Below are 25,891 nucleotides of genomic sequence, written 5' to 3'. Positions count from 1 at the left end.
TACCAACTCCCCCAGGATGCTGTTGCGTTTGGAAGCCACTGGCGTGAAGCAGTAAGCACGAAGGGTGATGCTGTAAAGCGGAAGCTTCAAAACCAGGGAGCTAAATGGAAGCAGGAAGAGCAAAGGGGGAGGGGGGAGAATTGTGCTGGCTCTGATGTGGGAAACATTTAAAAATAATAATCATAGATTCCCAGCTGGGTGTGGCTCAGCAGTTGAGCGTCGACCTAGGATCCAGGAAATCAGGGTTCGATTCCCAGTCAGGGCACATGCCCGGGTTGCGGGCTCGATCCCCAGTTGGGGGTGTGCGGGAGGCGGCTGGTCAATGACTCTCACATCATTGATGTTTCTATCTCTCTCTCCCTCTCCTTTCCTCTCTCTGAAATCAATAAAGATATATTTAAAAAAAATAATAATAATAATAGAGGCAATCCGGAATACATTGAAAGCCCCAGTTAGTTGTTTTCTTTAAATTTCGTATTCTCTGTAGCCATGGCTCATTGCATTGGTAAGTAGACTAAATCATGTTTTTTAAATACATCTCTGAGTAAAAGGTCAAAAGAGAATAGCTCATTAAACTATTTGATGCTTCCAAACAAATCCTAAAAGTTCAAATAACTGGAAGTCAGTGCCTAAAACATAACCTACTATTTTCAGAGGAAATTGACACCTGCTTTTATCAACCATTTATCCAGAAAAGCATATGTTCTGTATAACTCCAGCCACGTCTCCTACATGTATGCGTATATTCTGCATTATAGTTGATGTTCATAATGTCACCCAGATATTTTCAGTATAGTTCTGTATTATTTTATTGATTCTCACATATGACAGTTCTCAGTTAGCTGGAAACTCCTGTTGTTTTTAATTTGATTTTATTGTTTCTCTTGTGACACAGAAGTTGCTGAAAAGCCCTTTTTCTATTACCCTTATCATTTTGTATATAGGTTACTATCTTGAACCTTTTGAGTGGACTGTGCCACAAAAGTCCATGTTTACATTATGTTTAGACCCATGATCTCAGTCAAGAATGAGAAGGAGGTATAAATCAGAATCTCAGGGCTGGGGGGAGAGAGACTATACAGTTTAGACAAGAATATTTAAACTTCTAAGTCATAATGGACATTTCAGAAAGTAAGACTCTCTGTGGTATTCTGAGCTGATGGAAGGTTCAGAAGATAAAAGTGAGTAAATATTATAGAACAAGGGATTTTTAAAAGGTTAAGAAACATCAGTTTAGAGTCTCTAATTTTCTGAGTGACTAAAAAAATTTCCACTTTAGTAAGCCTGCAGTAGACGTGTATCATTGTTAGAGCTTGTTCAGACTAAAAGATGGGGTTGACTCAAGGAAAATTCAGGCATGACCAAAAAGGGGCAATAGATTCTTGACCCCAGATTTTCCCTTGAGGATTTAAAACCAGATTGGCTTAAACAACCGTTTGACAAAAAACAAAAAACCCCACACAAAATAAACAAAGACCTTTCTTAGTGGACCAGGCCCTTAGTAAGACAGTTGGAATGTTAGAACTGGAGTGTTTTCTTGTCAGTTGGTTCCTGACTTGAAAGAATTACAGGGAGTCTAGGATTTGGGTCTCTGGCCTAGACCTTGGAAGAGAGGGGGGTTGGGGTTTTTGTGAAAGAAGATGAGGGTTAGAAATTAAAATAAAGGCCATTTTATCAAAAGAAAACATTCAAAAGAGGTAGGATTAGGACATGAGCTTGGGAGAAATACCTAAATTAGAAATAATAGTTGTTCACCAAGGAAACATAGAAGTGTTTGAATAGAATAGCTCCTTAAAGAAGGAATTAACTTTGTTAATTTTCAGGCCTATCGGTTCAATCTTTATTTTGGGTCTTGAACCTCATTGAACATCTAATGAAAGCTCTGAACCAGGTCCCCAGAACAATGTACATATTTACAACATTTTGCACACAGTTTTGAGAGGATCATGGTCCCTGTGAAGCCCAACGATATTAAGAATGTGTTAACTTTTCTGTCATCGGCTATTACCCAGACTTAGCCAGATTATGGTGAACTTGATGCCACTGGAAATATTTGGGTGTTATAAGATGATTCGGTTTGTTTGGCATGTGCATAAAGAATGGATTACATTCAAGGTACAGATGTATGCGTGCATTAGATATGTACTCTTGTGCCAGACAGTAATAGTATTTGTATTTTAAGGAACTTAATTTTTTTCGTGTCTCTTTACTTAGTACTTAAAAAAAGAAATTGAACATGAGTTCTCTTCCTGTAAGTGGCCAGAGGTGGCTCCTGAAAATGGTTGGCTGTGCACTTGACCCAGAGAGCCCCACAAAATCATGCAAATCAAGAGGTTTAGATTTTTGTGTTCACTTGAAGAACGCTCACGAAACCCTCCCAGGCCATCAAGGGTATGCATGTTTGAAAAGCCATGGAATGTCTGAAGGATGTCACTTTACAGAAGCTGTGTGTGCCATCGTGTGGTTACAGTGGTGGAGTTGGTTGGTAGGTGTGTCCAGGCCAAACAGTGGGGCTGGACGCAGGGTCGGTGGTGGCCCAGAAAGAGTGGTGAATTTTTGCTGCACATGCTTAACAATGCAGAGAGTAGTGCTGAACATAAGGGTTTAGATGTAGATTCTCTGGTTATTGAGCACATGCAGGTGTGGCGCAGAACTTATGGAGCTCATGGACAGGTTAACCCACACAGGAGCTCTCCCTGCCACACTGAGATAGATGATCCAACTGAGAAAGAGCAGATTGTTCCTAAAACAGAAAAAGAGGTGGCACAGAAGAAAAAGATATCCCAGAAGAAACTAAAGAAACAAAAACTTATGGCCCAGGAGTAAATTCAGCATAAAATTAATGCTGATAAAAGTAAAAGCAGAGTGTTGGTTGTCTTTATTAGTAAATATATTTCAAGTATCCTTACAATATGGTTCAAATGAGTTTTCTTCTGATTAGAATTAAAAACATAGATTTGTCTGGGTTTTTTTTGTTTTGTTTTTTGTTTTGTTTTTTAAAATATATCTTTATTGATTTCAGAAAGAGGAAAGGAGAGGGAGAGAGAGAGAAACATCAGTGGTGAGAGAGTCATTGATCGAGCCCACAACCCGGGCATGTGCCCTTACCAGGAATCGAACCCTGATCGCCTGGATCCTAGGTCGATGCTCAACCGCTGAGCCACGCCCGGCCAGGCTAGATTTGTCTGTTTTTAAAAAAAACCCTGCACATAATTGATACAGCTGAGATATAAGGTATGCTATTTAATGGGCTGGACAGAAGGTCCTGGAAAATTGGCTGCAATCCAGGTGCTGTCATTCACTGTGACTCTGAACAAGTCATTTATCCTGTTGTACAAAAGGATACATCATAAAAAGATACTGTTAGCAAGCTAAAATTGTAGGATACTGAAAAGCAACAAACACAGAATTCCTCCAAATCACCTAACTTCCACACTAAAACCACAGGGAGTGTAGAACTACAAGATGGGGAATCAAGATCACAGAGGCAAATGTGAAATTGGATGTTTCTGGATACGGCAGTTTGTAGATAGGTGGAAATAGCAGGCTGGATCCAGGCGATATATTTGGAGTGAGGCCTGTATGTTGAGGAAAACTAGAGCCAGAGTGGGCTTACTCACTGGGGTTGAATAAATACCGAAGGGTCAGGAGATACTGAAGATCCATGGGTGTGAGTCTAGAATCCAAGGATACTAGTCAAACATACATTTTGATGCTAAGACAAATAGCCTAGGCAGTATTTTAGGGATTAGATTCTTGGGTAAGATGCCTGAGCACTAGGGATTCAAGGCCCCTCTAGTAAACAAGTTTTAGATACCATTTCTTCCCCCCTTCCTCCCTTCCTTCCTTTTTCTTTTATTCAGTAAATAACACTGTGTAAACCTACTGTGGGCCTAGCGCTGTTGTAGGTGCTGGGAGTACACAGTGGACTTGATTTGGTTGCTGAATCAGCCCATTGCATCTTCACAAACCACTTCTGTTTTGGGGGAAGGGAGGAATGGATTCCTCAGTTGTCAGCCTGAGGCTTGGTGGAATGTGAGACAGCCTGGCTAGAATGGAAGGAAGGAGATAACAGACAAAAGTATTTCTTCCTGCCCTCACTAATGTTTTAGAACTTAGGGATTGGCTTTCCTAGGTTCTTTTGATTTTGGTGGTAAATAATATATTTTTGGTACAGTTTCATATGAAACATTATTTTGATGATCACTTTTTCAGGAATCTTACTCATGTTATTTTAGCTTTAAATGATGACTCCAAAATATCTGTGATAGATGCATTCCCATTGTTGTTTTCAGAGGGAAGTAACAAGTGCTATAGTATTAACCTAGACTATCTAGGAAGATTCTGTACACACTGGTATATATTGGTCCTTAATTGATTTGAATCAGAACTTCTGTCTTAATCAGTCTTCCCTTCCTTCCTCCCTTCTTCCTTTCTTCCTTCCATTCAGTTTTCTTTTAAATGTTTTTTTAAATTGATTTTAGAGCGGGAGGGAGGGGGAGAGAGAGAGAGAGATAGATTGGTTGCATCCTGAATGCTCTCGGACTGGGAATCGAACATGTGACCTTCCCTTTCCCGGAATGACGCTCCAACCAACCGAGCCACACTGGCCAGGGCTCCATTCAGTGTTAATATTTTATATAGGGCCCTGGCCAGTTTTGCTCAGTGGCTAGAGCGTTGGCCCACAGACGGAAGGGTGCCAGGTTCGATTTCTGCCAAGGGCATATACCTCTCCCTGGCCTTGGTTGGGGGGCTTCCAGGAGGCAACCAATCTATGTTTCTCTCTCTCTCCCTCCTCCCTCTCTCCCGCCCCCCCCCCCCTTCACTCTCTCTGAAAAGCAATGGAAAAAATATCCTTGGGTGAGGATTAAAAAAAATATTTTTATGTAGGTAATATAAAAACTAGTTTTTAAAAAAGTGTCATATATACAATGTTGACTATTCCATTGGTAAAATAATTATCTAAAAACATGTGTCTTTTTTTTTTCTTAATATGTTTTTATTGATTTTAGAGAAAGAAGAAGAAGAGAGGGATAGATAGAAACATCGATCGGCTGCCTCTTGCGCGCCCCCTACTGAGACTGAACCCACAACCCGGGCATGTGCCCTGAACCAGGAATCTAACCAGTGATCTCTTGGTTCATGGCTCGATGCTCAACCACTTAGCCACACCGGCTGGGCAGTGTTTGTGTCTTTTGCTTGATGTTTATATTTTGTTTTTGGCTAAGGTGATTGAAGGGAACTTACTCTGGAGGTAATACAAAAAATTTTTAACTCTGAAACTGATGATCAAATGGAAGGTTTGAGTCATTTTTTTATTATAAAATAATTTCAAAGAATGCTAACTTTTAAGAAAGCTAATCAGACATATTAACAGAGGAAATATTTCTTAAGTTCTTATAGCCCTTACCAATGCAACAACATTTAGTTAATATATTTAAGAAACATGAATAATAAATAAAAGGCTATGAGGAGGTGTTTGCATACTGATTTTGCCTTAAAATGTGGGCAACTATGTGTCTGGTGAACGGAAAGAATACATGGTAAAGTCCATAAAATGCTTCAGTAATTTTACAAGAAGAAGCATATATGATTGCAAACATTAGGCATAATCATTATATAGTGTTTTGGGTGACATCAAAATATAAAGCTGCTGGCAGATGTATTCAGATTTTCTGGATTTCAGCGCTAACTAGGTGTTTTTTTTAATCTTTCTTTTGAGATAATTGTAGATACACTGCACATATTTGATGGGGTTTTGACATAGGTAAATATCTGTGTCACAATGAAGATAATGAATATTATCCATCACTCCCAAGTTTTTCCTTTATATCTTGCCACATTTGCTTTACTATTTTCTTACTTTTCTATAATTTTTCTGAACTTTTTGAGTAAATTAAAAATATATGTAATAGTTTACAATGTGACAAAAGTACAGTAAGGATACAGCAAAAATGGAAAAAGTATGTATGTATATATGTATGTGTGTGTGTATCACATCCCTTTAGTTTGAAATATAGTACTTCTGTATTTTCTAAAAACAGGGGCGGTCTCTTACATAACCACAGTACTGTTATAAAAACTAGGGCATTTAATGTAGATACCATTATCTCATATGCAGCCCACATTCCAGTTTGCCATTTGACCCAACAATGTTTTTTATGGCAACAGATAGGCTTTCCTTTTCATGAAACTTTTTCTTTCAGATAATTGAGATTTGCATACAGTTATAAGAAATAGTACAGAGAGATCCCATGAGCCCCCTTTAACAATTTTCCCCCTGTGGTAACATCTTGCAAAACTATAGTACAATATCACAACCAGGAAGCTGACAGTGATGCTGTTAACACGCAGAACACTTTAACACCACAAGGGTTCCTTTGTTTCCCATTGAGAGCCACAGGCACTACTTGCCTGCCCCTCCTTCTCTTTAACTCATCACAACCACTACTCTCTTCTCCATTTCTGTAAATTTTTCATTTCAAGATGTTATATAAATGGAATCATATAGCATATAACCTTTTGGAATTTTATTTTTTAATGTGGCATAATTCTTTGGAGATTCCTCCTGATTCTTGCAAGTATCTTTTTATTGCTTAGTAGTATTCTATGTTTTGGATGTACCATAGTTTGTTTAAACATTCACACATTGAAAGACATCTGGGTTGTTTCCAGTTTTTGCCTGTCATGAATAAAGTTGCTATAAACATTTTTGTATAGATTTTTGTGTGAACATTTCTCTGGGATACATGCCCAGGACTGCAACTGCTGGATCCTATGGTAACTGCATATTTACTTTCCTAGCAAACGGCCAAACTTTTCTAGAGTTGGCTGTACCATTTTACAGGCCCACCAGCAATGTATGAGTTACTCAGTTTTTCTGCCTCCTCGACAGCATTTGATTTTGTTTGTGTATGCAAGCCATTCTGGTATGTAGTGGTCTCTCATAGCTTTAATTTGCATTGCATTTCCCTAGTGGCTAATGATGTTAATTGAACATCTTTATGTGTGCTTATTTACTTACAGTCCTCTTTGGTGGCATGTCTTTGTCAATGTTCTAATAGAATTGTTTGTTTCTTTACTGTAGATTTTTAGAACTCTTGGTATTCTAGATACCAGTCCTTTGTCAGACATGTAGTTTGCAAATATTTTCTCCCACTCTGTAGCTTGTCTTTTTCTTGTCAGGGTCTTTTACAGAGCAAAGTTTTAAATTTTGATTAAGTCCAATTTCTCAGTTCTACCTTTTATGAACTGTGCTTTTGTGTCAAGTGTAAGGGCTCTTTGTGTAGCCTTAGGTCGTAAAGATTTTCTTCTGTGTTTTATCTGAAAGTTTTATAGTTTTGTTGGGAGGAACATATTGGCTCCCTACTTCCTTTCTAATATTATTTGGGCAGTGGTATTGAGGTGCTTGGTTATAGCCTGCTGAGGATAGACATCTAGGCTCTCCACTTGGCCCCTGTTGACCTGGGTGGGAGTGAGGTAGGATTTGGCTGGATAAGAGTAGTCTAAAATTTTCCATCCTGGCAGGGTACTGCTTTCCTTGTCCTTTGGTTGCAGAGAGTAGGCTTTTGTTGGGACCTTTATTGTCTGCGACTGTTGGCATTTCCAGGTTCTTTAGCTCCAAGTCTAGGCTATATAAGACAAAAAGAAAACCTAGGGAACTCACCACTATGTCCTGAGGTCCCGATCCAGTTTGCTTTCTTCTCTCTACCTTTAAGAGCCTTATATTTGTTTAATATGTAAAATGTTGAGAGTTTTAAATTGTGCTTAGTGGGAGGAATACAGATAAGTATATGTCTTCCTTCTTCCTGGAAGCAGAAGTCACTAGTTTTGCTTTATGTTAATTGACAGTATTTCTGGCAAAGAGAAACGTGTGTAAATTAATGTATTAATATAAGTGTTCCAAGAGAAAGAAATGGTGTTTAATGTAAACATTAATTTATACATATAAATGTGAGTTGGAAAGTTAATTTTTTTTAATGTGTTAACTGTTTCCTGGGAGTCTGAAAGCATTTTTATTCTCTAAGAAGAAAGTTAATTTATTAATATGAATGTTCCCAGAGAAATAAATGGTACGTGTGCTGTCTTACAAATTGCTTTTCTGTGTTAAATGTCTTTCGGAATTAGAATTCTAAGAACCATAGGTCTCTAAAAGTTCTCAGGAAATAAACAGTTCCTAATTATGCCATTTGAATAGAATCATCATGGTATCTTTTTTGGTATACCTCCAAAAGTTACTTTGTTTGCCTTTGATTGATGGCAAGTTTTTAAAACTTACCCTGAAACTAGATTTTTGAGAAAATTTCTTCAAAATATACTGCGTTTCTGGCCATGATTAAAATGTAACTATCAACCTGCAACATTATGGTTCCAGCTGGGTCTCTTTCTCTTCTAATTTATCCCCCGTGCATGTCCCCCTTGGACACGCTGGCTGCGGGTGGTTAGCCATTGTTTGGCATGTTGTTGCCTATTGCGTCAGGAGTTTTCATTTGTTTCCTAATTTGCTGTCATTCATGTCATGGTTGCCTTTTTTAAGCTGAAGGACTACACATTGGAAAGTTAATAAAATCTCGCAGTTCTTTATCTGAAACCCTCGGGGCCAGATATCTATTGTAATGTGGAATCTTGGAGTTTTGAAAGGAACTGAAGGACATGTGCTCTGTATTAATCACACACTTCACATATTCGCAGCTAAATGTTTTTGAATATTCACACCAGTTTTGGTGTTTAGGTCACATTTTATCACCAAATGAGTTCTTCCTCCTTCACCACTACCACACACCAAATTTGAGTTTGGGGATGAAGAAGAAAGAAAGAGTTTGCCAAGCTTTTTTGGATTTTAGAATTACACAGAAGGAATTTTGGACCTGTGGAAATAGGGCAGTCAGCAAACTGGGTTGGAGGAAGAGCCCCTGTTCCCCTGTGGTTGGCCCTGCACACCACCCCCTCCCCGTGTAACTACTGAGATGGTACTCACTCTGGGCCTGGACTTGCCAGCTGTGATTGTTCCTAGGTTGAAAACAAAAGCTGCTATTGGTTTAATCCTGTTATATGGGGTTGATCTTAAAAATCGTTGGATTCGTATTAGGATTTTGAGTTTAATCCTGTAAGGATCAGACTAACTTTGATCTTACTTATCCTAAATCCATCTTTAATCTTGTTAATTATGCCAGACCAATTTCCCAAGGGCTAGGGTGTGTTTGGGGGGGAGGGGGTGGTAAATATTCATATAGTTGTTTTTCCAAAGATATCTTTCTCTCTGAAAGAGAGCATCGTTTTCTCACAAAGAGCCAGAGAGCCACACACTTCTCCAGAGCAGCGTTGGCCTCGCAGGGAGGTCATCAGCTGTGTGTTTGACACCTGAGGTTAAAGAAGGTCTTGGCGGCGCCCCTGAGAGGGAACCTGGCCTTCATCTTGGATTCTCTGAGAAGGCGGATGGTGCCCTTATGAAAGAGGGGTTTTGAGTTTAGAGGCTTTTGGTAAAAAATAATAATAATAAAATTAGTTTGAATTATTTATAATTGACACACCATTCTCTTATAGTGGAACAGACTATCAGTTCTTAACTCTTGACCTTCACGTTGAAATTGTGCTGTTTGCCTTCAGGGAAGAAAATACACATTTGGTGGTGGATCTTTTTGCTCCCATTTTGTGGAATAGAACTGATTTGGACCTTGTACTGTTTCTTTCTTATTTTTAAAGGATAATTGTCAGTGACTGTCCTCTCCCAGCAATCAAAATAATATCCATCCTTATTTCTACTTTTAGGTGTGTGAACTTTCGTAAGTGAATCGAAAGTTTTGCTGATTGATTCAGAAACCAGTAATACTATACCAAATTATCTCTCTTGAGGGCCCATGTAATTACTGTTCTCTCACTAGTTATTGGGTGGTTGTTGCTATTGTTTTTTTTGAACTAATAATTACAATACTAATTTAGATTCCTTAAACTGCTAGAATGTGATGGTTTTATGTCATGGGGGGAAAAACTCTGGTAGACTTCTGTATTAATTTTTCTATGATTATTTCACTTATGACAAATACTCTAGGATTCCTAAGTATAAAAGGCATAGTAAACCATTGTATTATGAATTAAAATAAAAGTGGTTTTAGAACTATTGATATTTTATATTCAGCTATCCTTTATTTTTTCCAAATGAAATGAATACAGAGTCTTTTTATGCGTGAAAGTTGATGAAAGTTTATTTTGCATATTTATTTAAAAGCAAATTAAGGGAATTTCTTTGCAGAAAATCAGAGATATCTGTATTATTGGCAGTACTGTAATGCTGATATTGTGATTGTGAGAACCAGGAAGAAGTTCTTACCAGAATCTAATTCGATAAATGGGAAAATTTGGGGTTAGAGAACTCACTTTAGGTGGTGGAGTGAGCGTGCCTGCGCGTGCTTTGCCAGAAGTGAGAGGCAGCTTTGATTTCTAATCCTCTTTGGGGGAAGCTCCGTATCAGGGCTGCACAGAAACATTCAGTGAAGCAGCTTCTTTATCATAAAGAGAATTTTAATTAAAAAATGTTCTTGCATCGTGAGCAGAGTAAGCGACAGCCGGCTACACTGGGCATTTATCTCCTTCAAACCACATTACCAGTAATTGCTGCATTAAATCAAAGTCAGAAGAGATTACAGGTCTGAATTGAGCAAGGGGCTGGTGCCAACCCAAGGATTCCCACACCGCTGCATTGCTGCTGTCAGAGAGCCGTGTCCCTATTCCCAGTAGGGATGAGAGTCAGGTGGTGCCTGACAGTTCATCTGTAAGGCACAGCATGGTGAACACAATTCAAGAAGAGAGGCAGTTACCCGTTCAAGACCCTTTGGCCTTTCCCTTTCGTTAGCTTTTTATTTGGAACACAAGGGAACAGTTTCTCATTGTACATGTTACCTGCTTTGCACTTTGGGATAAAAATCACTTGTACTTTCTCTACTCCTTTACATATTAATATTCCCTTCTTGGTCAAGAATGGTCTTCTCACTTGATTGAGTTATTTGTTCAACAGAAATGTCTTGCCCTAACACTGGGTAAGTGTAGGAGTTTCCTCTTCCTTTCCCCTCCACTACTGCCTTTCCTCTTTCTAACACAATTACAGAGCTCTTTATATACTGTTTGCTTCCTGTTGAGCCCACTTATTTCTCAGATACAGTGCTGGCTTCATACATCAGATAACCCGGTATTTTCTTTAAATTCTCTTAAATTATTGGTAATGACAATGATGACAACAATGATGCAATGACAGCATCAGCTGTAATTTAATATTCACTATATGGCAGGCCTATTCATATCTTGACTGATTTAATCATCAGTCAGTCTTGTGAGGTAGGTATTAATATCTTCTTTTTTCAGGTGAAGGAGCTGAGGCAGAGATATGTTAAATAACTTTTCCAAAGTTACACAGCTAGGAAGTAATGGACCTGTGGTTTGAATCCAAGTGGTCTGGCTTCAGAACCCTGAACTCTTAACCACACACAGTATTGCTTATGTGCAACAATTAGGCGTTCTGCTAGGTATTACCCCTAGCAGAGGAATGAGAGGCTATATAATCCCTGCCTCCCTGGAGTGGGAGAGTCGGGAATTACTGTATTACAAGGTGGAAGGCTATGTGCAAGCGCTGAGGGGGTGTGTAGCCAAGATCCAACCTAGACTATGCAGAAGTAATTTTCAGAAAACCTACCTTTTTACTTCTGCTCGAATCTCAGACCTAATTTGCCACCATACCCATAATTCTCCCTTTTTATTTTCTCTGTAATGTCTGAGGACATGCTAGTGACTTCCCCCCATCTCCTTTTACCAGGTCACTCTCCTCCCCAAACTCATTGTGGTAAGCGTGGCTGGAATTCATTTGTTTTAATCTTTTAACAGCTCTTTTGAAGTATAATTGGTATACAATAAATTGCACATATGTAAAGTTTATAATTTGGTTAAGTTTTGGCATATGTATACAGCCACAAAATTGCCACTGCAGCCAAGATAATATATTAATCATCTCCAAAAGTTTCCTTGTGCTCCTTTCAATTGCCCTCCTACCCCACACGTCTCCATGAAACCACTTATCTGCTTTCTGTCACTATAGATTAGTTTTCATTTTCCAGTATTTTATAAAAAATTGCATCATATAATAAATGCTCTTTTTTTGCCCAGCTTTTTTCACCCAGCATAGTTTAGATCATCAATGTTATTGCATATACTGATGGTTTGTTCATTTTTATTGCTAAGTAATACTCAGTTGTGGGTATACCGTAATTTATTAATCATTTACCTGTTGATGGACATTTGGGTTGTTTTCAATTTTAGGCTCTGACAAATGAAGCCGATATGACAAGTCTTATACAACTTATATACAAGTCTTTATATGGATATGTTTTCATTTCTCTTGCATAAATACTTAGAAGTGGAATGGATGGATCATATGGTCAGTGTATATTTAACTTTTCAAGAAGTTGCTAAATTGTTTCCACATTAATTGTACCATTTTACATTCCCACCAGCAGTATCTGAGACTTTGCATTTCTCTATAGCCTTGGCAACACTTGGAATTGTCAGTCTTTTTAATTTTAGTCATTCTAGTAGGTAGGGAGTGATATCATTGTGGCTTTACTGGCCAAATGAATGATGATATTGAGCATCTTTTGAAGTGTTTATTTACCATCCTTATATCTTCTTTGGTCAAGTGTCCAAATCTTTTGTCCATTTTTTTGAAAATTGGGTTACTTGTTTTTTTATGGTTGAGCTTGGAATGTTCTACATATTCTGGGTACAAGTCCTTTATCAGATATATGCTTTGCAAATATTTTCTCTCAGTTGTGGCTTGTCTTTTTATTCTCATAATGTCTTTTGTAGAGCAGAAGTTTTTAATGAAGTCCATTTTACTAATTGGTTCTTTTAGTATTGTGTTTTTGGGGACATATCTTAGAAACTTTTACCTAATGCAAGGTCACAAAGGTTTACTCCTGGAAGTTTTATAGTTTCATGTTTTACATTTTTAGGTCTGTCATCCATCTTGAGTTAAATGTTGTATATATATAAGGTATGGATAAAGGTTTATTTTTAATTTTTAAAAAATATACCTTTATTGATTTCAGAGAGAGGAAAGGAGAGGGAGAGAGAGATAGAAACATCAATGATGAGAGAGTTATTGATCAGCTGCCTCCTGCACACCCCTGACTGGGGATCGAGCCAGCAACCCAGGCATGTGCCCTGACCAGGAATCGAACCCCGATCTCCTGGATCCTAGGACGACCCTCAACAGCTGAGCCACGCCTGGCCGGGCTAAAGGTTTATTTTTATTGCATATGGATATCCAGTTGTTCTGATACCATTTGTTGAAAAGACGATTCTTTTTCCACTGAATTCCCTTTGCACCTGTGGCTCTATTTGCACACTTTTTATTCTGTTCTACTGATCTGTTTTTCTATCTTGACACAAATACCACACTGTCTTATAGGGATACAAATGTTATAGGATCTAGCGTAGTGGACTTCAGAAAAGTGATAGTAGATTTTATAAACTTCAGGCACAGTTTTTGATTTCAGTACATACCTAGAGAAAAGATAGTTATAGTCTTTAAAAACCTATTTTTGAATAGTGGAACAAAGTGGAGAAATATACTGTGTTCATGGGCTGAAAGACTAGATATTTCTTAGGATGCTAATTCTTTCCAAACTGGTCTTTAGGTTCCGTGTAATCAAAATCCAAGCAAGGCTTTTGTAGAAATTAACAAGCTGATTCTAAAATTCATATGGAAATGCCAAGGACCTAGATTAGCCCAAACAACTTTGAAAAAGAAAATTGGAGGCCTAATACAGCCTGATTTCAAGCAACAGTAATTAAGATTGTATGGTATTGGTGTCAAAGTGAGATATACCTCTTAATGTTATGCAGTGAGTTTGTGTCAGTTAGATTTTGCTGTATAACAAACCTCCCCAAAACTTAATGGCTTAAAACAGTGTTAATCATTTATCTGCCCACAGTTCTGTGGGTCAGGAATTTGGGAGGTTCTTCTAGTCTGGGTTGGCTGGGCCTGGGTGGTCTGAGATGACCTCACTTTCATGTCTGGCAGCTGCCAGACTGATTGGTGTGGGGGAGGGGAGGAGCTCAACTGAAATCGTTAATCTTAATTCCACTTGGTTTCTTATCCATCCTCATGGTTCTTCACACAATGGTCTCAGGGGTTCAGAGAGTAGTAGGGGAGGGCAAGCCCCAGTGAACAAGTACCTGTCAGGCCTCTGCTTACATCACGTTTGCTAATGTGTCAAAGGCCAATGTAAGTCATAAGGCCAAAGTCACATTCAAGGGGTGAAGGGAAAATTCCACCTCTTGTTGGAGGGTTTGTGAAATATTGTGGCCCCTTTTGTAATCTACCTCAGAGATATTTTGAGTAAGTTGAGATCAAAGTTTCTGTGGTGGGTAAAAGGCTCTATTATATAAGATAATATGTGTGGAATCATTTGTAGATATATTTTCCTAACAGTATTACAATATTTACAGTTATTTGCTGCTTTAAAAGCTACATCTTTACCCTTACCCTTTATGTGCTGTCTTTCTGGACTTAAAGTGAATGTCTGTTTTCCTATTATTTATGGGTATATTTTACTTCTTAGTAGTACTTACTTAGAATGGAAGAGTAATGAGAGACAGTTCATTAGTAACAAAAGTGCTAATTTCTGGCCTTATAGTTTGCATGTTGTGTCTCGCACTTTAATTAGAATAATGTATTTCAGCCAGAGCATAGCTTACCCATACTTCCCTTGTACTATGTGTCATACAAAGGAGTATTGATGTAGTTAGCTGTTCTCTGGTAGGTATAATTCAAGCATTTCCATTGGTGTAGAAAATTCAATTCTTGCAGTACCTTAGAACCAGTAGGACTCTCATGAGTATTTTTGAAGCAATCATGGAGAGCTTTGTGGAGCATCATTAGCATTTAAGGTAGGCTTCAGAGGGTTCCATTTTAAGATTTGGACATTTTCATCTGGATAAGAAAACAATATGATCAAAGAAAGGGACAAAGAGAAAAAACAAAATAAGATAAAAATCTACCTTCTTAATAGGGGCAACAGTAGGGTATCTATAATTATTTTCGTACTTTATTGCCACTTGGAAGACAAAGAAGTATCCCCAGGTAGAAAGTTTTGTTAAAATTTATATGTAGGCATCATGTCTATTTTCATTCTCATCATGAATTTATCATTTTTGCTGCCATCCTTTTACTGATGTTATTAAAACGGCTGTCTTTCAAAACTTATCTTGATTGCTTATTTGCTAAATTCAGTCATCTTTTCTAAATTTTTATGCCTTTTAACCTTTCTGTATTTCTACTTGACATTGTTATATACTCATCTCTGATATCAATTTATGAAATACTTCCCTAGTGTAAAGAACGTAGGATTGAAGAAAAGTAACAGATGTCCTCTGTGCCCTGGCTTTTGTGAATAGTACTCGATCCTGCCTAATCTGTTTATCCTCTGTTGCTATTTCTGCCTTCCAGAAGTGAGTATTCCTTCAGGCTCTACTTTCAGCCCTTTGCCTTGTCTCTACAGTGCTCCCCTCCCCTCCCCTCTTTTGTCCTTTACTTTTTTTCTTTCTTATGCTTCTTCTCTATTTGTCTTTTCTTTTTTGAAGTACGTGGGTGATGTTCAATAAATGTGCAGTGATAAGTATGGAGAAAACCTCACCCACATTCTGGCCTTGGCTTTTCCTCCTGTACTCTTATTGGATCTTCATTTCTAACCCTCGCCTCTCTCTGCAGTGGCCACCTACATTTCCTATTGGGGGCCTGCTATAACTTCAAACCTGTTCCCCTCTACACTCCTCCTGCAGCCACCAGAACCATTTTCACAAACTGTTATTTCTGTAGCACTTTTTCCCTCTCAAACAGCCTTTAGAGACGAGGTATGAAATGCATAGCTTACTGTCCTAGGCCCGCCACGATTCTGACCTGCTTTTCTTGCCGTTGGCCACTGTTCACCCACAGTCCAGTAGACGGGCCCCACTGACCCCTAAGTAAGCCTTGCAGATGTCTGAGGGCACATTTTGCTACATGTGTATCTCTACTTCCCACACCCCCTCCATCCTCGTCTAACTTTTACATCATCCCAGGATGCAGCAGCCTTTGGAACCTCTAAGACTATTGCAACTAAAGCCAATCTCATACCTTAGACCAGCAGCCTTAGAAAGCTTGGCTGAAGCATTCTACCCCTACCCTAGTCCTAACTAGTATCTTTGGACACTTGGTAGGATTGTGGCGTAGGCAGAGGGAAGGGAAGGGAGAGAAGACAAGAATGAGAGAGTAGAAGAGAGAAGACTCTCACATATTTTTTGGTTCCCCAGTACTTGGTAAGTTTTGAGGTCCCTAGGCTTGTGGTTGGTGCAGATTTTGCTGCAGTGTCACCAACCACATCCTTTGGCACAGGACTGATGCGGCAAATTGTCTACTTTATCCCTAGCAACACTTAACACCTCATAAATTCAAGATCGTTTCTAGATCTCACTCTTAAGCATCACTAGGTCTGTTTCTCTCTAGTATCATTACATTCTATTTAACAGACATGTTCTAGGTATGCCAAGTGTTGAAACGTATGGTCCGCATGCCTCTGCTAATAAGATGTATAGCAGTATATGTGAAAGGCCATTTTCTGGTTTCATGTTTGTAACTGATCAGTACACAAAAACTTTGATACTATAAAAAAGCATGTAAACATTGCAGAGTGTGTACTTTTTCAAATGGTGTCAATTGGCATTGTCAGCAGATAACTCTGAGCTTATTGTGGAGATGTCTTTTTATTTCTGGAATTTTTGAGTGAATATGATAGTATTTAAGCTTTTAAGGAAATGCCCAGTCTGTTTTGAGGGAGGGAATTGGTAGTAATTTCTGAATTGAAAATGTTATAGGAAGAGATGGGTAAAAAGACAAGAAGTGCAGGAAGTTATAATTCAAATATTGAATTATTTTGCCATTTTTCTAAAGGGCTAATTATTTGAATAGACCTGGGTATAGTTTGGGCAGAATCTAGGTAAGGCATGATTAAGATTGTTTATTGTCTATATCCTTCAGTCTTAAAGCAGAAGTGACAATATAAATTAGAGACTGAAAGAGCATTACTAAATTTTATAGTACTTGTACTCAAAGTAAAATTTGTTTTGATTCCCTTAAACTTACAAAAAGATAAATTTAGGAGTGATAATGCTTATTTAAATATTAGAACAACTGGGAAGTTTATCTCTGAAGTAATAAATGAAAAACAACTACCCCCCCACCCCTCCCCCTAGAGGTTTTATTGGTTTTATCTTATGCCTACAATATATGTGTATGTGTGTATACTATATATGGCATTATATGCTATATATGGCATACATTGATATGTGTGTGAACCAATAAGTTATATGTGTGTATGAATACATGTATAACATAGAAGACATATAAAAGCTTATAAATGACATACATAATTTATTGATTGACATACAGATACATATGTGCATTTACAAATATGGAATGACACTCTGCAATATAATTTTTTCACTTAATAATGTATCAGTCACATCTTCTCTCCTTGTATGTTTAGATCTATCCTCAAGAAGAATTTAAAGCTCCAGAAATTGACTAGGCCCTCAATAACTTATTTGGGGACCACTTTCGGGTTTAAATTACGTCAGTTATTCTAGAATTTGAATTACAATCTGTCATCTTAAGTACCATACCATCTGGAAAGTCTGTCTTCTGTAATTAATTCACCACATATTGAATTGAATTAACTAATAAAGTTTAAGTTTGTCAGCCATAGTTCAGGATCACAGCCCTCTTTGGCTTATAAGAAGTATCCTCACTTCCCCGTCTTCATATCAAGAATGTCAGCGAGATTTAACATGCTAGTATACAAGTCTCTATGTGGCCAGGACTGCTGGTGTAATGGCATAGTGTACAGGGAGGAGGAGGATTGGAGAATTATTTGACTTGGTTGGGATAGGAAATTTAGTATAAAGTTGTATTACAGAAACACTCCTTTTGTTATTTGTAACATTGTAATAGCTATATAAGGGACAGAATGTGTGTGTGATAGGCCCTTAAGGTGTGGTAAATCAGATAAAAAATGTCATGAGGCTCAGATAATCTCTGTTGGGAATTGACAAGGCAGGGTCTCATAGTTTTAGTGGTGAGAAAGTGATGCTATGGAAGTGTTCATTAAGAGCAGCTTTTAAAAATGTTACTCCCTGTATGGGGTTGCTTACAATGTTAGATTTTGTGCCATTGCATTGTTTTGCCTTTGGTTTTATCTGCGTACTTACCTCTGTCTCTCATGAACTGTGAAGTGCTTGACAACAGGACTGCATCCATTCATTTCTCCATGCTTAGCACCGTACCTTGTGTGTAGTAGCTGCCCAGTGAATGCTTTTTAAGTTATACTGACTGCACTGATTTATTGTTGTCTCTCCTGTGTAATACACATGGATTCTGCCAGCAATCTGAAGGTAATCTAGTGCGCTGTGTTGATCCTACTAATCTCTTAGAACCAATTTAAGGTAAATGTTTAACTAAGAGAACTATCTTAGGTGTACTAAGGCAGTTTAACTCTTAAAAATTTTTTTTCTGATCAATCCTAAAATAAATTGCAATGACTATAAGAGGAGAAAAATTGCACTGGTTAGGGGTAGTGCTGTCATACATTAATTCTCACAAATGCCTCCCCGTTACATTTAATCCTTGTGGTTTAATCTTACCAAACATGTTATAATATCACTAACTCTCCAAGATTAGGGAGATTGTAACCCTGAAACTAATTTAGAATTATTTATCATTTTGAATTTTTGAATGATTGCCCCAACTAGAGGATTTCTTAGCAATAGTTGTAAATAGCGTGTCTCTTACTAAGCATTTATTTTTGCTCACTCTGTGTCCTGTTTTCTAAAAATTTTTTGTAGCATTTCTCTTGTTTTTAGATGAGCCATTTAGGCTCTGAAAGCCAACTCTTCAACCTTCCCTGCTTTGTCAGACTGACTTAACACCTGTCCATGTTTGTTAGTGCTTTTAATATCTGTTATAGAAATACGTGCTCACATGTGTGTTTGCATATAATGGTAGGGTGGGTATAGCAGCTTCCTAAAACAGGAAAAGCAACTGGCCTTTCTGAAAAGACCTTTCCACCCCCACCTTTTTGCAGGCAGCCAGAGTTAATCCTTACATGTTTGATTGGAACAGCTGAGAGAGTCTCTTGCATATCTGAAGGTCTCCAGTGGACTCATATTGCCTCAGAGTTGGTGCCACCTTCCTCTTTTCTAGTGCTGATCCTGCCAGCTGTCCTAGCCCCTGTTGAAGCAGAGGGAAGGAGGTGTAAATGATACACAAACATACAGTATCATGAAAGGGATCCCTTTACTGCATGTAGCAGTGTGACTTCTTTTTTCTTCCATTCCTTTTCACGACACAGGGGTTTTATACTGTTAATCCTAACACCTGTCCCTGCTGGAGACATTGAGAAGGGGGGTTGTGTGTGTGTGTGTGTGCGTGCGCGTGCGCAAGGTCCTGCCCAAGAAGGAACAGAGAAATAATACCAGTCCCGTCCGCCTTTCCGTGTCCTGGATTGGAAGTGTTCCCTCTGACGCACTTAAAGCCTGGAACATATATATCATTTTGGATCCTGGATACCTTGTGCTTCCTACTGTTTTTGTGCGCTACTTTAAGGAGCCGGTGTTCCCTTCCTTGGCTGTCATTCTCAGCCTCAAGTTTCTGGTGGAGTTGTCAGTAAAACCAACAGTAACAGCGAATCTCTAGTGTAGTTTTCTGCCTATAACTAGTAACTCAGTTGGAGCTTTTTGCTTTTTCCTGAACATTTCTTCTGTGTAGTGTTGAATCTTACTGGGGTGGAAGCCTAGGCCAAACCAAGCTCCAGCTTCATCATCAGAGCCAGCATACCTATCTGCGTAGACTGGAAGTCAGCCAAGGATTTTTTGGTGCTACCCAGTTCCTTTGGACAGGACAGCCAGTTCACACAAGGCAAAGGCTTAGGCACTTTTTTGTACTATCTCTATCTGAAGATTCCCCCCCATTGCTATGTATGGTGTATATTGTATGGATTATCAATATCCTGTTGTCCAGGTAAGCTAAGGGTTCTAACTTGTTTTCTAGATACTATTTGATCGATGTGAAGGTTTTGTGGTGGAATGAAATGCTTATAAACTTTCTGTCTTTTGACCTGGTATTCTTCAGAGTGTAGATTTCCCCGAAGTTTTTTGCTAATTTGCTGTAAGAGGGAGATTGAGTTTTACATAGTATTGAAGGCTTGGCAGGGTGGTTGCTTTCAACTCTAGAGTTCTGAAACTTGAGAGAGATTTTTGTGTGAATGTCTCCATGGGTGTGCGCACCCACGTGTGTGTTTTAAACAAAATGGGCTTGGCATTATAAATAACGTAAAGCCACTATATTATATTAAACTTCAGGCTTTGTTTTGAGTAGATGAGAAGCATAGGTGGCAATTTCCAAATGTTGCTGTATTTTTGTTGTTGCTGTATTTTTAAAAAAGGTAATATACAGCAGAGGACATGTTCCACACTTAACATTTTAGACTGTTTTATAATGGGATTAGTGGCATCTTAGTTATTAACTTGTTGAAATCTAGAATCAGAAAATTTTAGGCCATTATGTAGCATACTCTTGGATATCCTGGGTTCTGAGTCAAGTTATAGTGTTAACCACCTCCGTGTTCATGCTCAAATAGCTTCTTTTTCCTTGACCTCATTTTCTTTGTATATAAAATGAAGGGGGTGGACCAGATGATCTTTCATTTGTTATGGATTCTTTGAAATATTAATTGTGCTGAAAACCCAGAACTGGAAAATAAAAATAGTTAATACAATTAATTCTGAATTATAGATACTTCTTGGTTTCTCACTTTTAGTTTATTTGTGTTTTCATGGCAGCTAATTATTTTTTTTCTTTGGACATTTCTCTGATAATTAGTTCTTAAGTTTTAGGTTGGACAGAAATACACAGGGTTAAAGATAGTGACTAACCAGTACATTTTATTAGGTATTTAGCCAAAAGGCTAAACCAAGCTTTTTTTTTGGTTTGGTTTTGTTTCGTTAATCCTCACCAGAGGATGTTTTTTTCATTGATTTTTTAGAGAGAGTGGAAGGTAGGTAGGTAGGGAGGGAGAGAAAGAGGGAGAGAAAATCATCGATGTGAGAGAGACACATCCATTTGTTGCTTCTGCACAGCCGGCACTAACTGAACCACTGAGCCACACCAGCCAGGGCAAAACCAAACTGTTTTTAATTGGACCTGTTGGGGAACCTCTTCAGAGTAAATTCACTGTTCTTCATTTAAGTCAAGCTACCAGTACTGAGGTTACCTGGGAGGGGAGGTGGTTATGTCTCTAGCTAGATTCTAACACACTGGTCTATACTGTATGTTTTATGTTAACTACATACAGTTTCCATTTACGGAGTTATTCAAATTAAGAGTATATTATATTTACGATAATAAGGTTTTGGTATATTTGTGGGGCTCATTTATCTATGAACTATTTCTCTGCTGGCATTAAACAATAGATCAGTCTATATGACAGCCTAAGGCTAGAAATGTCATGAGACTAGATCAGAAGCAAAGCTTCTTACAAGTAAATATTGATGTGTTTTTGAAGAGAAACATCTGTGAGCAGTAAATTTCTGAGACCCATCTAGCAAAGCAAGGGACTTGTAATAACTGTAATATAAGCAAAATTGTCTGAGGAAAAGAACTGAAAATGTAAATGTATTTTCAAAGACGATTGAAGAAACTGGAAATATATTTAAAATAATTTTAATATGTCAGTGATTTTTTTGAGGTAGAAAATTGTCTCCCCCTCCAAATAAAAGTTGTGGGGTGGATTAAAAGTTTCTTTTAGAAATTATGACCTGTTTGATGAAGTGTTTTACAATGAAATTGTACTCATTTATGATAAAGTGAATTTGCCACCTGAAGTCTTCTTGGTCATTAAGATTTCGTACTGGGAAATGCAGTGGTTATTGTTTGAAACAACACTTTTCCTGGCTCTGCTCCATTTGGTAGGTTTATTCTATCTGAAATGAAGGTAGCTTAGAAAGGCAGGTAATGGAGTATTAAAATTTAAGAGTATACCCTCCATTCCACCACATCAGGGAAATTAATGGGATTGAAAAAACAATTTTAAGGTCAAGGAGCCAAAACTACTTTATAATCTTATTTGTTAATACTGTTAAAGTAACAGTTTTCTTTCAGTACCTTTGTAAATGAGTGGTAGATGGCTCTTTGCTACCCAAACACTTAACTATGGTTATAAAATTTCCTTTTTTAGCTTTTGGTTATATTCTTACACCTAAGTCAAGCTCCTCATTGCATAATAGTTGTGATTCTGTACCAGTGTATTATACAATTGAAAATTATTGAGGACATGATTACGTAGTATTTTTTAAGACTTGAAAAGCATTTTACATAGCTAGTAACAGCAGTTTGAAGGCAATGATATGTGAAAAACTGAAGATGCTTCACCCCTGGAACGAGGCTGTAAGTGATTCTTTTAAGGCTAGTAGGGGAGGTAGTGTGATAAATTTAAGATAAGTGTATGTTTATAGATTAAACAGTACATTAGATGTGTACTGTATATAAGAAAGGTTAAAATGGAATCATTTGGGGGTCTGGAACTAATTAATTCAGTTTACATTATTTCTAATAAGACAAAATGATTCGGTTTTCGAACAAATTGCTTCTCGAACAGCCTTCCCGAACGAACGAATTAAGAACTGAGGTTCCACAGAACTGCTTTTCGTTTATCCAAATCAACATCAGTGTTTCTACCTCTTCCATTGCCTGTAATTGTTGTTTCCTGAGCACTTTCACACCCTCAGCAACATCAGCACCTTGATGGCCTCTTTATGTTTTAAAATTGTGCTAATTGTCCATTTCACCAGCAACAAAAGGGAAAAAAACATACACAAGTATTGACAGCATGATTTCCTGAGATGTTAGCAATGCGAGGTTTAGCCCTAAACTGACTCACTGACTAGACTAGCATTTTCTCCTTTGTTTGTGGCCAGAGAGACACTTTTTGTCATGTTGATGTATCAGCATGAAAAGGTTATCAGGTTGAGAACTGAAGTTCTGTTAGAAAATAGAGACTTTTTTTTTTCTGTGAACAACTTGGTCAGGAACTGAATTGTTCGAGATGGGAGACGTTCGAGAACCGAGGTTTGACTGTATTTTATTTTGTTTTATATTTGTTTCAGGTGTGCAGCGTAGTGGTTAGACAATCATGTACTTTACAAAGTGTTCCCCCCCAATATTTCAAGTACCCACCTGCCACCATATATAGTTATTACAATATTATTGGAAAAGTAATTTTTCAATGAAAGGTTTTGCGCCTATTTTTAAAGTTAAGCACAGCTGACCGTGAACAAAGTGGATTTGAACTGTGCCAGTCTACTTATATGCGAATTTTTTTTTTTTCTTTCAATAAATACAGTTATCCCTTTGTATCTGTGGGTTTCTCATCTGAGGATTCAATCAACCCCCGATGGAAAACCGTATTTTCGCATTCAAATTGCGGAGTCCCACCTCAGATCACAAATACTGTTTTGTCTCCAAGGTTGGTTGAGTTCTCAGATGTGAAGGGCAGGGGGCCCATTGTAGTCAAGTTACACTGAGATTTGGCAGGTGGGGTTGGGGAGGGGGGTTGGTCCATCCCCCTAACCTCAGTGTTGCTCAAGGGTTAACTCTTTCTAGAATTGCTAGTGTTGAGATAATGAAACAAAGTGAGTCTCCTCAACATAAGGCAATATAATATTTTAGGTACTTGACCTTTTTTATTGCTCTTATTGTTAATAAGATCATGCAAGTGTGCAGTTGAAATTGGTTATTTTATTAGTTAGAATTTTTGCAGAACCAAACCTGGGCTAAATCAGTTTAAAATACAGGCAGAGTAAGTAGATAGGGGCTTGCTAGATATGACTTAAAGGGCAATGAAATATAGGATCCCTCCCCAGAAAAAAAATCTATTTGAGAAATTGTTCCTGAAATTATTCTTTTGTGTTAAACATTGACTGCCTCTGACTGGACGGTTAAAATATAATTTGTCAGGATGGCTACTGTCAAGCAGAACATGTGTTGGCAAAGAGGTGGAGAAACTGGAACCTTGTGCACTGTTGATGGGAATATAAAATGGTGCAGCTGCTGTGGAAAACGGTATGGAGGTCCCTCCAAAAATTAAAAATAGAATTACTATATGACCCAGCAATTCTACTCCTGGGTATATGACCAAGAGAATTGAAAGCAGGGTCTTGAAGAGATATTCGCAAACCCATGTTCATACCAGCACTATTCACAGTAGCCAGGAGGTAGATGCAGCCACCCAAGTGGCCATCAGAAGGTGAATGGGTAACCAAACTATGGTATATACACACAGGGGAATATTACTCCGCCTTTAAAAGGAAGGAAATTCTGAAATAAGCTGCAACATGGAAGAACCTTGAGGATATTATGCTAAGTGACATAAGCCAGCCACAAAAGGACAAATATAGAATGATTCCACTTAGACGAAGTACCTAGAATAGTCAAAATCATAGAGACAGAAAGTGGTTTCCAAGGATTCTGGGCACAAGGAAAATGAAGAGTTATTGTTTAATGGGTATAGAGTTTCAGTTTCAAAAATGACTTCTAGAGATGGATGGTGGTGATGGTACCACATTAGAACTATGTATAATAACCATTGAACTGTATACTTGAAAATGGCTAAGATAGTAAATTTTATGGCATCTGTATGTTACTACAATTTTAAAAAATGGGTGGGGGAGAGTTAGGGGTTTGCCTGTTGTCACAGTTTTTCCTGAGGCAGTTTTATTTAACCTCTCACCCGTTGAACACATTTGCACTGAATATCATTTTGAGGTAAATGGGGCAGTTGGAGGAGGAAATAAGAGTCTTATATTACTGGGAGTGTAGCTAAGTGTCCTGATTGATGTTGAGGGCAGCCAAGTACAACTTAAGGATGCTAGGCACCTGGAAGATGAGAGACAGGAAGATACCTATCTAAAAGGCACATTTGCCTAGCCTGTGCTCTGGTCTGCAGAATTCCCTAGAGTGAGTTAGCCCAGAGGCTCTCTACTTGAGAGCCTATCAGATGGCCTTGATGTAGAGGGACTTATGATTCTTTAATTTCTCATTTTGACAATGTTTTTTGAGTACCTATTGTGTGCCAGTCACAGGATTAAGTGGTGAAGAAGACAGCGGAATCTCCAGTAATTTAGTAAGAGAGAGAGATAGCATATTTTAATATTGGAGAAACAGCACCTCTATTTGCACAAGTTAGTTGAGCATTATTATTTTTTTTTATTGATTGATTTTGGAAAGAGAGGAAGGGGGTGGAGAGAGAGAGAGAAACAGCCATTTGTTGTTCCACTTAGTTATACATTCATTAGTTGCTTCTTGTATGTGTCCTTATCAGAGATCGCACCCACAACCTTAGTGTATCAGGGTGGCCCTCTAACCAACTGAGCTTCCCGGCTACTCGGCCAGGGCGTTATTTTTTGATAATCTGGTTGTTGATAAATTTGTTTACATCCCATCCCTTTTTAATCTTTGCCTAAGAACCTTTCCCTTAATCTCTCATAGAATACAGAGACTGTATACCTAAATTTAATTGAGTATGTGACTCCAGTTGTCTAGAGTTTGGGATATTTTAAAGATATCCAAATCTAGATAATAATTTAGAAAGTGATGTTTTAGTGTATGTTATTTGTGGTCTTGTTCTAAAGATTTAATTTTGGGGGACTAGAAATAAATATGAAGGTTAGTTGGTTTTATAAGCATATAAAGTCTAAAGCAGTTGATTTCAAATTCTGCTCTCACCTTATTTTCTAGAATGGCTTCTATATCAGTGAA

At 38.0% G+C, this 25,891-nt stretch overlaps 1 protein-coding gene across 13 annotated transcripts in view; it reads left to right on the top strand.

Annotated features, from left to right (window-relative positions):
• Nucleotides 1–25,891, top strand: part of RBFOX2 (RNA binding fox-1 homolog 2) — a 249,203-nt gene that overhangs the window by 138,888 nt on the left and 84,424 nt on the right. Inside the window, exon 1 of one of the 13 annotated variants that reach the window (XM_081129931.1) lies at nt 19,532–20,098. The exons of 10 other annotated variants lie outside the window; for them this stretch is intronic. In XM_081129931.1, coding sequence (XP_080986057.1) covers nt 20,054–20,098 — 45 coding nt within the window. In that variant the 5' untranslated portion in view covers nt 19,532–20,053. Of the gene's footprint in view, nt 1–19,531; nt 20,099–25,891 lie in introns of those variants that run through there. 2 more of the 13 variants (XM_081129929.1, XM_081129927.1) reach the window with 2 other exon arrangements.

Source organism: Miniopterus schreibersii (genome assembly GCF_964146895.1).
Source record: "Miniopterus schreibersii genome assembly, chromosome: 2".
Taxonomy (NCBI): domain Eukaryota; kingdom Metazoa; phylum Chordata; class Mammalia; order Chiroptera; family Miniopteridae; genus Miniopterus; species Miniopterus schreibersii.
Note: the sequence above shows the minus strand (reverse complement) of the source record. Positions and strands in the feature narration are given on the sequence as shown.